Genomic DNA, 17,096 nt, shown 5'->3' with positions numbered 1-17,096 from the left:
AATGATTAAGTGCTGGTTAAACGGTGGCAGAGTGTTGATTTTTTTTTTTTTTTAAATAATGTACATTTTAGGCTTGGGTAAAGTGATGGAGTGTGATGGATCATGTAACAGGAACATCTGCAAATGATGTGTAACACATTTATAAGTGATGAATAGTTTACACTTTATAAAAGGGTATGCAGAAAGTGTTATAAATGACTTGTATACATATACAAATAATTTGTAACAGGAAAGAAAGGTCTACAAATGATGTGCAACAATTATAAGTGATGAATAGTTTACATTTTAGGGTATGCAGAAAGTGTTTTAAATGACTTGTATACATATACAAATAATTTGTAACAGGAAAGAAATGTCTACAAATGATGTGTAACACATTTACAAGTGAAGAATAGTTTACACTTTAGAATAGGGGATGCAGAAAGCTTTGTAAATGATTTATTCATGTGTTTACACATCATCTATAACAGGTGTTGAACAATTTGTAGTGTGTACTGCAGTGTAAGTGCTGACTGGTGAGGGTATAGACAGCTGTCTTCTCTGACACACATGGAGTGTTCAACTCTGTGCACCTGATGTGAGCTTCAGTGGAAGGTAAAATCGGTTCAGAGGTTGACTTCATCAATAGACCCCACACACTCCACACAGAACACAAGTCTGTGCTGATGAGTGAAAGGATTTAATATAATCCACTGGAATCACCTGACTGTAAGGCATTTATAAATATTAATCCACTTCAAAACAAATAAATTACTCTTCTTAAAAATAGTGCTTTAGCATACCTGCACGTTTGTGCTTTTGAACACAGACCAGCTTACAACTTCATCAATAAATCATATACTGATCCTTTACTAATGGTTTGTTCTACATTTGTTCATGATTAACAATTGTTTATTGAGATGATACTAAAACAATTTTGTCATAAATACTTCAGTTATTATAAGTGATAAATAATATCTTAATAACTTATAAACCATCTACTAATGATCTGTTTGATTTATTTAATTAAGATAACTTACAACACATTTGTAAATTGTTAGCATAACACGTATTAATCATTTATGAACGTATATGTTTTGTAAATGATTTGTTCATCATTAATAACTTATAAGTGTCTCATAACTGAACTAATAAAACATTCATAAAATGTTAACATGTCACTTATTAATCATTTATGAACGTATAGCCATGTTTTGTAAATGATTTGTTCATAATTAACAAATAATTTATAAATGACTTATAACTTAATTTATAAAACATTCATAAAATATTAGTATATCACTTATCAATCATTTATAAATGTATATTCATGTTTTGTAAATGATTTGTTAATCATCTAATAATAATTTATAAATTACTTATAACTGAACATTATTATAAAGTGTTACCTTGGAGGGGCTCTGTGGTTTCAGGGGTGCATGTGTAGGCGAAGACTACAAAATCGTATCAGTTGACAAACTAAAATATAACAAGTTGAGAAGCACTGATGTGTATCTGATCATATCTTACAGAAACAGTTACAATGTTTAACATGAGAGTGAAAGGCATCTTAGAGTATGACGAGATTGAAGATTTACACAGGTTAGTGTCATAATTCACATGAAATCTGAGATCTGTTCAATGTCTATGAAAAGCCACCAAAAGAATAAGAATAAGAAAGATACTTGTGTATATAATAATAATACACTATAATGTAGTCTATATTGTAGTATAATATACTCTATAGTTGTAGAAAACATAGTACAGTACAGTATTGGTATTGAATTGATTATGAACCACAAACCTGCATTTGATCTGTTTCTGACACCTGATGAATATGTGAATGAAGTTTATGATGTATTGATGAAGTTATTCCAGCAGGAGGCGCCAGATCTACGACGTTTTAACAGAGGCAGAGATGCATGAAAACGGATGTAACAAGTAGCTCTCGAGTTTTCCTTTTTGATGAAATTTTCATTTAGATAGTGTGAGTTTTTAGTGTTTTGTGCTGTATTTGTTTAAGTAAATGAACTCTGTCTGGTCTTGGAGTTAAAGCTGAAAGTGGAGCGACTTTCTTCATTTCCAGGTAGGCTGTGATGTTAACACAGGATCAACGACTGTGTTTTGTTGTTGTCAAATTAATTTTATTCCAACATTAGGCTATGTCAGATGTTGTAGCTGTTGTAGCGCATCAAATATGTCGGACTGAAGGAAAATCTTAATAATAGTAAATAACAGGAACACTTTCATCAACAGCACACATAAAGAAAGGAAGTCCAGGTTGCAGCCGAACATTTGCTTTCACTCACTTGCTGGTACAAATACAGTATGTGGTCTTGTTTCATTAAAGACAGTTTCAAGTAATATTGCAAAAATGTATAAAACAAAACATCTTCTTTAGCACCTTTAAGGTGGTTACGACGACGAACAGCAGTCAGGTCGAGACCCCGATGAGGATGACGAGCATGCAGATGAGCTTCCCTGAGACAGTTTCTGACAGTTTGTGCAGAAATTCTTTGGTTATGCAAACCGATTGTTGCAGCAGCTGTCCGGGTTTCTGGTCTCAGACGATCTTGGAGGTGAAGATGTTGGATGTGAAAGTCCTGGGCTGGTGTGGTCACACGTGGTCTGCGGTTGTGAGGTAGGTTGGATGTACAGCCAAATTCTCTGAAACACCTTTGGAGACGGCTTATGGTAGAGAAATGAACATTCAATTCACGGGCAACAGCTCTGGTGGACATTCCTGCAGTCAGCATGCCAATTGCACGACATCTGTGCATTGTGCTGTGTGATAAAACTGCACATTTTAGAGTGGCCTTTTATTGTGGCCAGCCTAAGGCACACCTGGTCAATAATCATGCTGTCTAATCAGCATCTTGATATGCCACACCTGTGAAGTGGATGGATTATCTCGGCAAAGGAGAAGTGCTCACTAATGCCGGGCACACATTTAACAACTAGCTAAAACATTCTAAGACTGAGCTCAACATACAGCGATTGTTTCCTGCGACTGAAGCAGATTTAAATACTTGTACATGGAATTTGAACACCGACTGAACGCAACTAGCTCTGACTGGACGCATTTGAGCGCGATCAGTCACAAGTATCAGTTTACATTCATAATCGCCCTTACAATCGTTAAGTGTGTCCTCGGCTTAACACAGATTTAGACAGATTTGTGAACAATATTTGAGAGAAATAGGCCTTTTGTGTACATTGTTCAGTGTAATGACAGCACTGACAGTGATCAGAGGAAAATGTCTTATGCGTTTGATCAACAGGATGAATGTCATGATTCATAATAATCTGTGTTGGGTTCACTCTTGATCATAATATGAACATCAGAATAAAATCATCTGTTGATTGTGTCTCATCAGCTCCTGTGATTCTGGATCCAAACACTGTAAATCCACGTCTCGTCCTGTCTGATGATCTGAACTGTCTGAGATTCAGTGGTAACAAATGTCCTCTTCCTGATAATCCAGAGAGATTTGACCATTATGAGTGTGTTCTGGGTTCAGAGGGGTTTAACTCAGGAACACACTGCTGGGATATAGAGGTTAAGGAGAGTAAATACTGGATTCTTGGAGTAACTACAGCATCAAACCAGAGGAAGGGACAGGATTTCTTTGACACTGATGTTTGGTGTGTGACATATGGATGGACTGTAGGTTCTGGTTTTCTTGTTAAACGTAAACTTGATTGTGTGAGAGTGAATCTGACAGAGGAACGGTGTTATTCTCTGATCCTGTAACTAACACACATCTACACACATTCACAACCACCTTCACTGACACACTCTTTCCATTCTTCAGTTGTTATGATGGATCTCTGAGGATCTTAGCGGTCAATAGTCAGTAAATGTGTCTCCTGTAGATCTGGATCTTCCTGCTTTCATCATGTTTAATCCATATCACACGAGTAAGAGTGCTGCTGGTCTGAATATCAGATCAGAATACAAGTACATTTATTCTTTACTCACCAAGAGACATAATCCCACAACTTTTTGTATGTGTCCTCCTATTATGCTGTTGTCGAATCCTAGGCAAAGTGTGATCCGATACCAGTCATCTATGAGAAAATATTGGTATAATTGTCTTTTTAAAAATTGTTTGTATGTTTCTTTTCTAATGGACCTTGAGTCCAGAAGTTGAATAAATGAATGAATAAAAAAATGGACAACAAGAACAAAGAAATTTAAAGTTTTTCAACTTTGTATCTCTTGTCTTCAGTTTCTGGCATCCTAGTGATTTACACAGGGCGATTACTTTGACGAGGCGCCTATCTTTAGCCAAGTAGCGCGGCGTTATGGAAGGCCAAAACGGCCAAAAACATGTGAATTTTAACACGTCAACAACACGTTAAATACGTGTATTTCACACGTGAAATACACATTAAAAATCTGTTTGAACGGGTCAGTGTCATTGGCTGCAAATGCCTGGGTCAAACCATTTCTGTGAGCTTAAGGGGGTGTACCATTCATTTACTTGGATGCCACCATTTAACATGCTAGATCAGCTTATTCTGCCTTTTCATTTTGTCTTTTTTGTAATACCTATAGAAATAATATATTTAAATTCCCTTGTCAAAAAATCCCTATTGGAACTTCACTTTGTCCTTTAGGATCTTACTTAGAATCTTATTGGACATTGTGATTTTATTTAATGGAATTCTACTTTGTCCTGTGTCCTTTTGTCCTATTTTAATATTCTATTAATTATTTTTTTAGAGTAACTTTACTTTTTTAGCGTAACATTGTGTGTGTAGGTGTGTGTGTGTGTTTCAGTTCACCTTCAGAAAACTGAGAAGTGTTGTTTTGGTAGTTTTTTTATTTACTTTTAAACTTTTATTGGCTCTGATGATACAATACACACAATGAAAATTATCTCTTGGCAAACAAAATGTATAACATGTTAAAATGCCCCTTAACAATAGTTTTCTTTAACACAATATTTTACCTAAAATGCATCAGACTGATAGCAACAGGACAAAATTAAGAACACTCATGAATAAAAGGAAACTATACATTTACATCATATATTTGTACATTTTAATACATCTTTTTTTGGGAACATGTTTGTATAAGTAAAGGTATTTTTTTTCACAGTACATACACAAAATAACAATGACAACAACAAAAATAAAGCAAAATCAAATGTCAAATAAAAAATTAATGTGATCTCATGAGAATAAGTGTGTATTTTTACCACACGTGCTTTTACTTACATTTTCATACATACTAAAATGTACAATATTGACATATTGACAGCACTAAAACATAAAAATAATCCCTTTATCTGGAGATCTTCATTCTCAGCAGCAACCGTAAACCTCAAATCCCACACTGCTTATGACAAATTCAAATTCAAAAACTGCGCCCTCAAGAAGTGTTAAGACATGGTTTATGGTTTATACCAAACACTTATTGGCTCTCGCCTGCTTCATCATGGATTGCAATATGACGTGTTACAGTTGATATACATTAGAAATTTGGAAATGCGTGCCTTAAGGGTGAAGCCGGTGTTACTGTTTACCTGGTTACTGTGCTAAGTTGTGACCTTAAAGTCAGTGCAATACGTCCATTACTATTAAACAGGCATTACATGCTGATATTAACAAATAAGGGATTTCATTGCTTGTAATGGTAAAAGTTTGTTAAACAAAATCACCAGTTAAGTCAAACATGTAACAGGACTCAAGCTGCATCAAAAACAAGCAGTCAACTTAACAACAAATCGTCTTATCAGACTTTTGAATGATTTGTACATCATCACACATTGTGTTGATATATTTCATAGCTCATTGCGATCAAAAGCTTTAATGTTAAGCTGACTGCTTCTTTTTGACGCAGTTTGAGTTTGACTTCACTGGGTACACAAATTTTAGCCATTACAAGTAATGAAGTCCCTTATTTTCTAATCTCTACAATAATACCAGCAGCATGTAGTGCAAATATTTAATTGTAATGGGTGTATTGCACAAGCGTCACACGGTAACCAATTAAACCGTAACACTGGATTAACATTCTATAAAGCGATAAAAGGGAAATTATACAGATATCTTTGTGATATAAAGATTTGTAAATATTTTGTAGCTGTAAAAACCTAATAATGCTATGTTTAAATGTTACGTCCATATTGTACATTTCATCATGTACTCAAACTTACAAAAAGTATGTTTTGTTTCTTTGGAAGTTACGTATTAATACCTACGTATTAGCAATGAGACCATTTTATTTAGAAATGTTTATATATAATGCTAATATTAATCATTTTAGTACAAGTCATTCAATCCAATAAGATGTTGGTCACTAGAAAGGCTGAAGTGTTTGGTCAGCTGTCTCAGCCGTTTCATTTTGTCAGGTTAACATGATTCCATCTATTCTGTCTTTTATATTTTTAATTTTATACATGATCTCCTGTAACTGGTTAATTTTGTTCCACATGTCACTGAACTCCTTGGGATCATTGCTGTTTAGGATTTTTTCAAGCACAGATTTGACCTGAGCGACTATTTCTGTAAGTGTTCCAGTCAAATGCACAGTTTCAGAAATCTGCACAGCCAATCCACCATGTTCATATATCTGTATGAAATGGAATAATTCATAGGCAGAGGCAAAATATTTATCTAAGTAACTGACCTCAAGCCTTGGGTCTTTAATGTCTGTCAATATTTCCTCAATAGGCTGATTAATGTCTTTCAACTTGCCAGTCATAAGCAAGATTTTATTCTGAAATTCATTCAGCTCAGCTTCAATTTCTTCTCTAAATTTTGTCAGTAAGTTTGATTTCTTTGAGTTCCAGACTCTACTGCCAATCGCACCACCTGTGACCACTGCTGCTCCTGCTCCACCGAGAACAGCGGAAGCTCCCAAAGTAAAAGGAGCTAAAGCAATTCCCACACCCATCATGACCCCTCCAGCTATTTTGGAGTTTTTTCCATGATTAGAGCCTGTAGCAGCACATCTGAAATTTTCTTCAAATGTTTTCAGGACATTACGCAGTGTCGACATGCACTGCTGGATTTGAGGGTAATTACTCTCAAAGCATTCAATAAATTCCTTTTTGGGATATTTAAAAGAATATCTAGAAAAAAAAAAATATTTTATTAGAATTACAGTATTATTATAGTATTATTATATACTGTACAATTTGCCCATAGTAACTAGCTGATACAAAACCAAGATTCTTTAAGTTTTAATCATTTATGCTACATAAATGTGTAGTCAACTTCAAATATAAAATTTTTATTATTACTGCTTCATAATACAATAATACATTTAAAAAAAAAAAACTCAATTATTCTCTGAATCAAGTGAGTAATGCATAAGAACGTTCTCTTACGCCATTCTAGGAGGTTGCTCCATGCTCTTGCACCGGCAGGGTTGATCAGGTGGTTCAATTTTTCCTATGATTAATAAAACACACGTTAAAACATTTTTATGAGAGATCAGATTATCCCATATTATAGATATAAACAAAACAGAATTCCAAGGTTTTTATTCAAACCCCTTTCTCATTTCACTTTTCCCTCAAAATTGTTTACTTCAAAAGGTTGTGATTTTGACAAAGTCTAAAGCAATCTGTTCAAACGAAATAAAAAGTGAACATTTTGTCAAATCTTTTATTCGGTTATTGACAAAATTCAAATGTATCAAGAAATTAAATCGGATGCATAAAAGAAACACTGACATTGTTGCTGCTTTTATTTCAGCCCAGTGCTTTCCTGTATACATTTAATTTCAATGCTTCTACCTCAACATATCCACTTGTAAGCAATGCAATCAAGAATATTCACATTTAGATTCGTTGCAGGAAGACACATTTGCTCTGAATTTACTTGATTTCTGTAGAATTCATATGGATGATAATTTCACATTTCTTCCCAGCAGGATTCATTAATCAGAAGTGAAACTATTCTATACAATTATCACTATTGACAATAAATCCAGTTCAAAGTCCCACACTGATACAAAGGTGATTTTGTTTACCCTTCCACTGCAATATATATATATATATTAGGCTACAATGAGAAATGATACAAGACCTACAAATGTGTTCTATTATATTGTGTGTATATATATATATATATATATATATATATATATATATATATATATATATATATATATATATATATATATATATATATATATATATATATATATATGTTATGTATTGTTTCTTATTGCATAAGAATACAATTACCCTGCCTCATTGTTGGACATATTTGGAAAAGCCCTATATAGGCAATTATGTAACTAGTACATGCAGTATTACATAAAGTATTCAGACCCCCTTAAATTTTTCACTCTTTGTTATATTGCAGCCATTTACGTTATTTTTTTTTTCCTCATTAATGTACACACAGCACCCCATATTGTCAGAAAAACACAGAATTGTTGACATTTTTGCAGATTTATTAAATAAGAAAAACTGAAATATCACATGGTCCTAAGTATTCAGACCCTTTGCTCAGTATTTAGTAGAAGCATCCTTTTGATCTAATACAGCCATGAGTCTTTTTGGGAAAGATGCAACAAGTTTTTCACTCCTGGATTTGGGGATCCTCTGCCATTCCTCCTTGCAGATCCTCTCCAGTTCTGACAGGTTGGATGGTAAACATTGGTGGACAGCCATTTTTAGGTCTCTCCAGAGATGCTCAATTGGGTTTAAGTCAGGGCTCTGGCTGGGCCATTCAAGAACAGTCACGGAGTTGTTGTGAAGCCACTCCTTTGTTATTTTAGCTGTGTGCTTAGGGTCATTGTCTTGTTGGAAGGTAAACCTTCGGCCCAGTCTGAGGTCCTGAGCACTCTGGAGAAGGTTTTCGTCCAGGATATCCCTGTACTTGGCCGCATTCATCTTTCCCTCGATTGTAACCAGTCGTCCTGTCCGTCAGCTGAAAAACACCCCCACAGCATGATGCTGCCACCACCATGCTTCACTGTTGGGACTGTATTGGACAGGTGATGAGCAGTGCCTGGTTTTCTCCACACATACCGCTTAGAATTAAGGCCAAAAAGTTCTATCTTGGTCTCATCAGACCAGAGAATCTTATTTCTCACCATCTTGGCAAACTCCATGCGGGCTTTCATGTGTCTTGCACTGAGGAGAGGCTTCCGTCAGGCCACTCTGCCATAAAGCCCCGACTGGTGGAGGGCTGCAGTGATGGTTGACTTTCTACAACTTTCTCCCATCTCCTGACTGCATCTCTGGAGCTCAGCCACAGTGATCTTTGGGTTCTTCTTTACCTCTCTCACCAAGGCTCTTCTCCCCCGATAGCTCAGTTTGGCTGGTCGGCCACCTCTGTAACTGAAGTTGGCAAATCGTTTTGGCATGTTGGGTCAGGACTTACCTCCTGATCAAACTCCCATCGCTTTACTTTCTACATCTCTTCTATCCTCACTAACAACGCCTGCCTCCACCGTGATAATCGGTGATTCCATCGTCCAAGGTCTCTCACTCTCTTCTTACGGAGCTAAAGCAGCAGTCCATTTTTTTCGTGGAGCTAAGGTACTGGACATAAACACACAACTTTCTGATGTGCTTGGAAAACACGCAAATGCAAACACTGTTATAGCGTATGTTGGTAGCAACGATACCTCATGCCGTGAATCTGAGACTTTAAAGGAACATTTTAAATCTCTGCTGATTTCTCTCACTAACACAGGGAAAAATATTGCTATCTCAGGTCCACTGCCTACTTACAACAAGGGTATTGAAAAATTCAGTCATCTGCTTTCCCTTAACACATGGTTAAAATCTACATGTAACAAATTCAAGGACATCTTTATAGATAATTTTGATCTGTTTTGGGGCACGTCCAGCACTTTTTAAGAGAGATGGCCTGCACCCAAATCACAGGGGCGCCCAGATGTCTTGCGCACCATATTGAACAACATATTTTATCATGACTACCTTCCGAATGTACTACCGTTGAATTCATAAAACCTATTGTTTCAGTTCGTCATTATATTGCTAAGAATAACACAGTGGGAATAAATATGCATAATTTATTGAAAGTTCCCACGTCTAGCTCAACACCTATGGTAATGAAATCAACTGAAATGAACATGCCTCTCTTTAATGTAAGAGCATTAACAAATCATTTTGTATTAATGATCTTATCAGTGATTTTAACTTGGACTGTGTTTTTCTTACTGAGACCTGGCTGGGTCTATACATTTTCAACTAGAATAGGGAAAAAGGGTGGTGGCACAGCAGCAATTTACAGAGAAACCCTCAAGGGAAGGGACATTGACCTTGGTACATTTAATACCTTTGAATATAATGCTATTTTTTTTTTTTTAATTCTCAACCTCGTCTACTTGCAGTGACATTATTACAGATCACCAAAATTACTCATCCCCCCTTCATAAAGGATTTCTCTGACATGCTGTCTGTCATTCATATGAGTTATGACAACTGTGTTTTAACTGGGGATTTTAACATACATGTTGACAATTCATCAGAGATTGGAGCTAAAGAATTTAAACGTAAATGTAAACGTACCCATCCATAAACGTGGTCACCCTGACAGCACCATAGTGTCGGCCCAGATCCGGTCCACATCTGGTCCGTATGTAATCCACATGTACCAGGTGTGGGCCGGATCTGGGCCACACTATGTTGCTGTCTGGGCACACATTAGATTTAGTTGTAACACATAGATTAAATATCAATATAACATCTTTTCTTGCATTATCTGATCAATTTTGTGACTTTTTTAAGAGTATTGATCATCTTGTAATAAATGCAACTGAACGCATTGTTAAAAAACGTTATAAGTGGCTGAAAATTTCACAATGCATTATAAGAGTTATGAAAGGAACATTTTACCATCATCCTGTGAAGATTTAGTTATTGAGTTTAATAATAGAATGAGAACAGCTCTTGATACTGTTGCTCCACTTAAAACTAAAAAGTTAACAACAAAAAAAGAAAATTCCTTGGAAGACAAATCAGACTATGAAACTTAAAGGTCCCGTTTTTCGTGTTTTTTTGAAGCTTTGATTGTGTTTATAGTGTGCAATATAACATGTGTTCATGTTTCGCGTGTAAAAAAACACAGTATTTTTCACATAATTTACTTATCTGTATACCGCTGTTTCCACTGTCATAAAAACGGGCTGATGACTTCCTTGTTCTATGAAGTCCCTCCTTCAGAAATACGTAACGAGTTCTGATTGTGCCAGCGGTTCCTGTGTTGTGATTCGACAGCAGCTTAGCGCATCTTGCCCGGAAAGGTCACGCCTCTTACCATAACGTGGAGATGCACGCGCTCAGTGTTATTGTAAACATGTCTTTAATTTTACCCTATCAATCTGAGCCAGAATCAGACCCGGTGATTGGACTGCGGGATGAAAATAACAGCGTTTCGACGACATGGCGACAAACACACTCTACAAACGCAACTCTTGTGTATTCCTGTGGGCGGAGGTTAGTCAAAAAACTGTTTTAGTGACGTCATTAAAGAAGGAAGTAGAGGGATGTAGTCCAAACTGGCCGTTCGATGTAGGCGACTTCTGTTAAATAAAATATCTCGCTTGGCATTGAACTTTGAGTTTTAAAATTTTACAGATTTTATTTATACTCTAACAACAACATTACACACTAACTAAAGTTTGAAACATGGGATCAAGAAGAACAGGACCTTTAAAAGAGACTGTAGAAGTGCCGAACAAAGATGGCGTAAAACTAAACTAGAAGTTCACTCAAATTCATAGAATGCGCCAAGCTTATTTCGCAAACCTTATAAATGCAAACATTAATAACCCCTGATTATTATTTAATACAATAGATTCACTAATAAATCATAAAATTGATAGCTCTGAGTTACCAAACGGGAAATGTGAAGAGTTTGCTGACTACTTCAGAGATAAAGTTATAAATATTAGATCAGGAATCTGTTCAATACGTGATAGTAGGTCAATTATGTTCCCTTCATTATCAAGTGTAGAGAATACTATCAAAATGGAAAGTTTTACTTTGGTTGATGTTGAGACACTAAGAAAGGTTGTAACAGAACTGAGACCCTCTACTTGTTCCTTTGATCCTATTCCTACCTCTCTTTTTAAAAGTATCTTTGATTCTATATCTATTGATATCCTTGAGATGGTTAATCACTTCCTGCAGCTTGGCATTTTCCCTTCTGACCTTAAATCTGCCCTAGTAAAACCTGTATACAAAAAAGGGAGCTCAGATATTTTAACTCCTAGTAATTATAGACCGATCGCAAACCTTAGATTTTTAAGTAAAATATTAGAGAAAATAGTGCATTCTTAAATGCCAATTCGAAACTAGAGATGTTTCAGTCTGGTTTTAGAAAATATCATAGTACAGAGACTGCTCTTATTAAAGTAGTAAATGATATAAACATAAACCTTGACACAAATTGGCCTTCAGTTCTGGTGCTTCTTGACTTGAGTGCTGCATTTGATACAATAGATCACCAGAATCTTTTAAATAGATCCAGTGACTATGTTGATCTATCTGGAACCGTTTTAAATTGGTTTTTACCACTTGGGGTTCCTCAGGGATCAGTTTTAGGACCACTACTTTTTAAACTATATATGTTACTTCTCGGTCACCTCATCAGGAGGCATGGTATCTCTTTTCATAGTTATGCAGATGACACACATTGTATGTAGCTGTGTCTCCTGAAGATCCGGTGCAAACTGATTCACTAGCAAATTGCATTAAAGACATAAATGACTGGATGTCACAAAACTTCTTACAACTCAACCAAAAATAGGCTACAAGCTTCAAATAATGCGGGGATTGTATGAATTTGTTGTGGCTAGCCTATATTTCAAAGGGTTTGTGTTCGAACGAAAAAAAAAATTAAATGCATTTTTCTTCCCATTTCATATTTTTCCCATCACCATGTTGCATTATTAGCTCTGTAATTTTGCATTAATTACCCCGATCACAAAATCCTGGAGGGAGTCTCTTACCAGAAGGTGATTCAGGCCCCGTCGCCATCTTAGGGTATTGTATCTGACTGCAGATCACAGCGCAGGAAAATGCTTTCTAAAACAACAATAAATACATTCAAAACATAAAAAAATGTCTATATGTTTGTTTACGATCTCAATATAATTTTAAATTATTTATATTACCAATAAATCAACACATCTGCACAAAACTCGTTGCAGGAAATGTAACCAGGAGTCGAGCTGCTGTTCACTTCGTTTAGATTTTCTTTCACTTTCGTTTCTACGTCAGTCTCCCACGAGTCCCACCCCTGCTCGCTGCTGCGTGTGCGTGTGCGGGAAGGTTAATAATGCTGTTATTACTGGAGAAGAAGGAATAGCTCCACAACATTGCTTATGACTGAATTATCTCTAATTTTCATAATTGTGATTTAGATGCTGATAGGCTATACACCCGTCTAGTTTTATCATTGTCGAATAAATGTTTTTTATTCGACAATAAAAAACATTTATTCGACATTCGCGACCTGATGAACACCTTATTAACCTATATTCAAAATCTTCATACATTTCTCTTGTCTTATTTGTGTCCATGTATTTTTGTGTTCAAACCACATTCAAAGAAATATCATCACTTTAACTTGTTCTAATTCCTTATTATATGATATTAGATGTATGTCTTTACTTATCTTTTTATTTGTATATATTCAGTAGGGCTCATGGCTATTCCATTGAGGACACGAGGTCATGCCTCGGTATTTTTTCCCTAAATTTCAAATTAGTCAAAGTAAATCCAGCAGTGATGATCAATGCCAAACACAGAACCCGGTCCGTGTCCGAATCCATATGTCGTCTGTATTTTCCATGGGCGTCGGAACCATTGTATGTGGGTGGGACAAGACCCACCCACTTTTTAAACCAATGATATTGGACCCACTCACTTTTACCGCCATCCCCCCCAGGTGTTGCTACTCCACAAACCACCAACAGCTAAAAATACCAAAAATAAAATATTTTTTAAAACATCACCAAGTAAAACGCTGCGTTTATAAAGAAATGTCTCTTTACGCCACAACAAACGGGACAATTTCAGACGCGCATTCCACCTTCGGCTCAGCGCCAGGCGCAAGTAAACGACGCGGAAAATGAGCTTCATTTGAACAACAGTAACTGTGGTCAGATGAGATGTTGTCAGGCTATGTCATAACACTCCAATCAGCTGTTAGGCATAGCCTACTGTGCTCGAAGCGTGAATCAAGAATTGCTCGCGCAAATGCGCGGCGCGTCTGCACATTATCATTATAGTTTAACTAAAGCGCTAAAGAAACTACGGGCATGCACCATCATTATTCTGAGGTAAATGAAGTCGATACCAAACATGCGATTACGCCTCAAAACTGTGCATGCATTTGTATTTGTTGACGTTTTAAAGCTATTGTTATCCAATTTGTTGGCTTAAAACGTCTTAAAATGTATATGAACAAGGAAATAAAATTTTCGGGGGAACTGCCCCCGAACCCCCCTAGCAAAACACATGTGACTCGGTATTAAAACCCTGCGTACGGCCCTGGTAGGGCTGGCGATTCGCATCGATTCTCAGCGCATTTCGTCAGAAAGCCGGTTCCCTGTACCTCTAACCCATCACCTGCTTTAAAATGGAGCGCCTTTTAATAGACAGAGCCGTATTCACTGATAAGCCCGCAAAATCGGGTTCATATCGAAGTCGATTATCTGCGATACTGAACGCGATTTTGGTGGCTTCTCCGTGAACACGGCTTTGTCTATTTTGCTTTCTCCAGTGAGAATTTAAACCCATTTAAAGACCATTTCCCAACATAATTTAAAGCTGGTTGCATTAGCAATATAATCCACATTTCTGTCTCTAATCCAAAGCCCAGTCAGCTGTCTAGGAATGATGGCTAGATGAATAACTGTCCTCCTCCTCCATAAACACCAGTATTTGCTCTGTTTCTGACAGCTAATGAACCTGTGTGAAAGTTTCTCTGAGTGTCCTGCAGGTGGCACCAAATCCTCTTCATTCGAACTCTCACTGATGACGTTTGACGTTTGCAAGTCTCTGAACGAAACGAACAGCAAAACCATCCGGCCACCTCCCCCAGTCTCTCATGAAGCCAATACGGAAGTGACTTAAACTGCGATTCATCGACTGGCCGCTAGGGACAGGCTCCAAAAGAGAGCAGAATCCCATGTTAAATTGGCCAAGTTTACAGCAGAAAAAAACATGTTTACAGCCTGGTTCAAATTGTGGTTTTGGTCTATACTGCTAATTTTGCCCTTCATGACAACTCTGAGGGGGGTGAATTTTTTTCTAACTCATTCTTTTAAATTATATTAAGCCTTAAAGTTCTGCATAATTAAGGGCGTGGTCACTTGAGTGACAGGTAGATGCCGCTGCTGTCTGTGAGCCGTCACTTTACCTCAACTAATTCCAGCCGCTGAATTTGGCATCTCAGCCGTATTTGTGCTCGATTATTTTATACAATTATAAAATATGGCTTGCTGCATAATATTCGAGACTGATGTGTGTCTGTGTAGATGTGCATGCATGGGGAAGAGACACAGAACACACGTTGTTGGATCGTGGCATTGGCTGAAAGTTTTGGTTGTGAGATTTACTACAATGACAATGGCGGGAGGATATCAAAATCCGACAGCACTGCTTGGATATTATAACTAAAACTGCTGCACTATTTTGAAAAAATATACTTTGGACACGGGCTCATTTGTTTGTTAGATACGATCGTATACAGTTTTACAACATAAAGGCTGCTCAGATTGCATTATTTCTTGAAGAACGATGACAGAGAGCAGATCATTCAGAAGAAATGTTATGCAAACAATGGATAATATATCAATATTTCATGGACAAAAAGTACTGTTTTTTGTTTTGCAATGGACATTTATATTTTACCCAAGTGCCACAGATTGGATTCATCTCGTGATCTCTATTATAAAGGTATGAAGTCCCATTTTGATTTTCCATGTTGTTATTTGCACACCCAACACAAATTACTGGATTATCTTAGAAAGACTCAACTCTAGTGATGTCCGGTACATTTCTCATCAGGAAATAAACAACTCGGCAGGTTTTTCAAGTAGGTCCTTTTTTCTACAGTCCTTTGACATGCTAAATTTCTGTGTACCCTCACCTTTTTTGTTCGGACCTGAGTAAACTTCCCTTCTCGAAAATGAAGCTCAAGAAACACCTCCACATACCTCTCCAAAGGCCCTCCCTTCTGTCACAGTTTATTATTTTATTTTTTCATCTTATGTGGTGGATTATGGGTCTCTATACAATTGTGAGTTTATATCTCAGAATTCTGACTTTATATCACGCAATTGTGAGAAAAGAAGGCAGAATTCTGAGATAAAAAGTCACAATTACTGTTTTAATTTATTTTTTTTTATTTAGTGGCAGAAACAGGCTTCCATAACAATGAGTGTGAAATGATCCTGATGAACTCTTGTGACACTGAACAGAGAATGAGACAAATATGAACTGTCAAAGATCATCAGTGAGAGTTTGAGTTCAGATCCTGTCCACACTCAGAACATTTCTCTACGTCTCTGATTTAAACTCTTCTGAACTTCAACTTTATACTTGTTTTTATTATTTCAGCTTCATTGTGTTTCCATGAAATACAGAAACTAGTCTAGATGAAGTAAAACCTGAATCTTTTCACTCAACATTGTGAATGTGAGACTTATTTACAAGTCATGTATTTATTATTGATGTCACAATACATATTTCAAAGCTTTACAGAGATCTGTGTGTCTCAGTGTCAGTATCTTCACAGAAATTATGATTACAGTCATTGTTATATTTTTGCTATAATTCACTGAACATGGAGCAACAGACATTTGGATCATAGTATTGTGTAATAAACATTATTAGTGATGTTTTATCAATGGTTAAGTGATGAATTTGATCAAAGACTGAAATACTGTCAGAGAATGAAAATCTGCTATAGAGATCTTCAGGTTTCTAAAGTCAAATCAAAGTTCCTCATAATACGAGTAAATATCAAGGTCAATAAATTCATGATGTTGACAGTATTTGTGTGGAGTGAATCATATGAATATGAATCAATATGAATCAGATTGACAGGTCTGAGAGATTTGATTCACACATCTGTTTATTTCTCACACTTTCCTCCATCGT

General features: G+C 36.4%; 1 protein-coding gene across 1 annotated transcript; it reads right to left on the bottom strand.

Moving 5' to 3' along the window:
* Positions 1–4,802: 4,802 nt before the first annotated feature.
* Positions 4,803–13,178, bottom strand: LOC125264420. Its single transcript, XM_048183704.1, has 4 exons — positions 13,100–13,178; positions 12,935–13,010; positions 7,323–7,386; positions 4,803–7,064 (listed from the first exon to the last, which is right to left on the bottom strand). Exons 2-4 carry the CDS (start codon positions 12,960–12,962, stop codon positions 6,338–6,340), a joined length of 819 nt encoding a protein of 272 aa, XP_048039661.1. The 5' UTR covers positions 12,963–13,010; positions 13,100–13,178; the 3' UTR covers positions 4,803–6,337.
* Between the last annotated feature and the right edge of the window lie 3,918 nt (positions 13,179–17,096).

The sequence above is a fragment of the Megalobrama amblycephala genome, linkage group LG1 (assembly GCF_018812025.1).
Source record: "Megalobrama amblycephala isolate DHTTF-2021 linkage group LG1, ASM1881202v1, whole genome shotgun sequence".
NCBI lineage: Eukaryota > Metazoa > Chordata > Actinopteri > Cypriniformes > Xenocyprididae > Megalobrama > Megalobrama amblycephala.
This window is presented reverse-complemented; position numbering and strand designations above follow the sequence as displayed.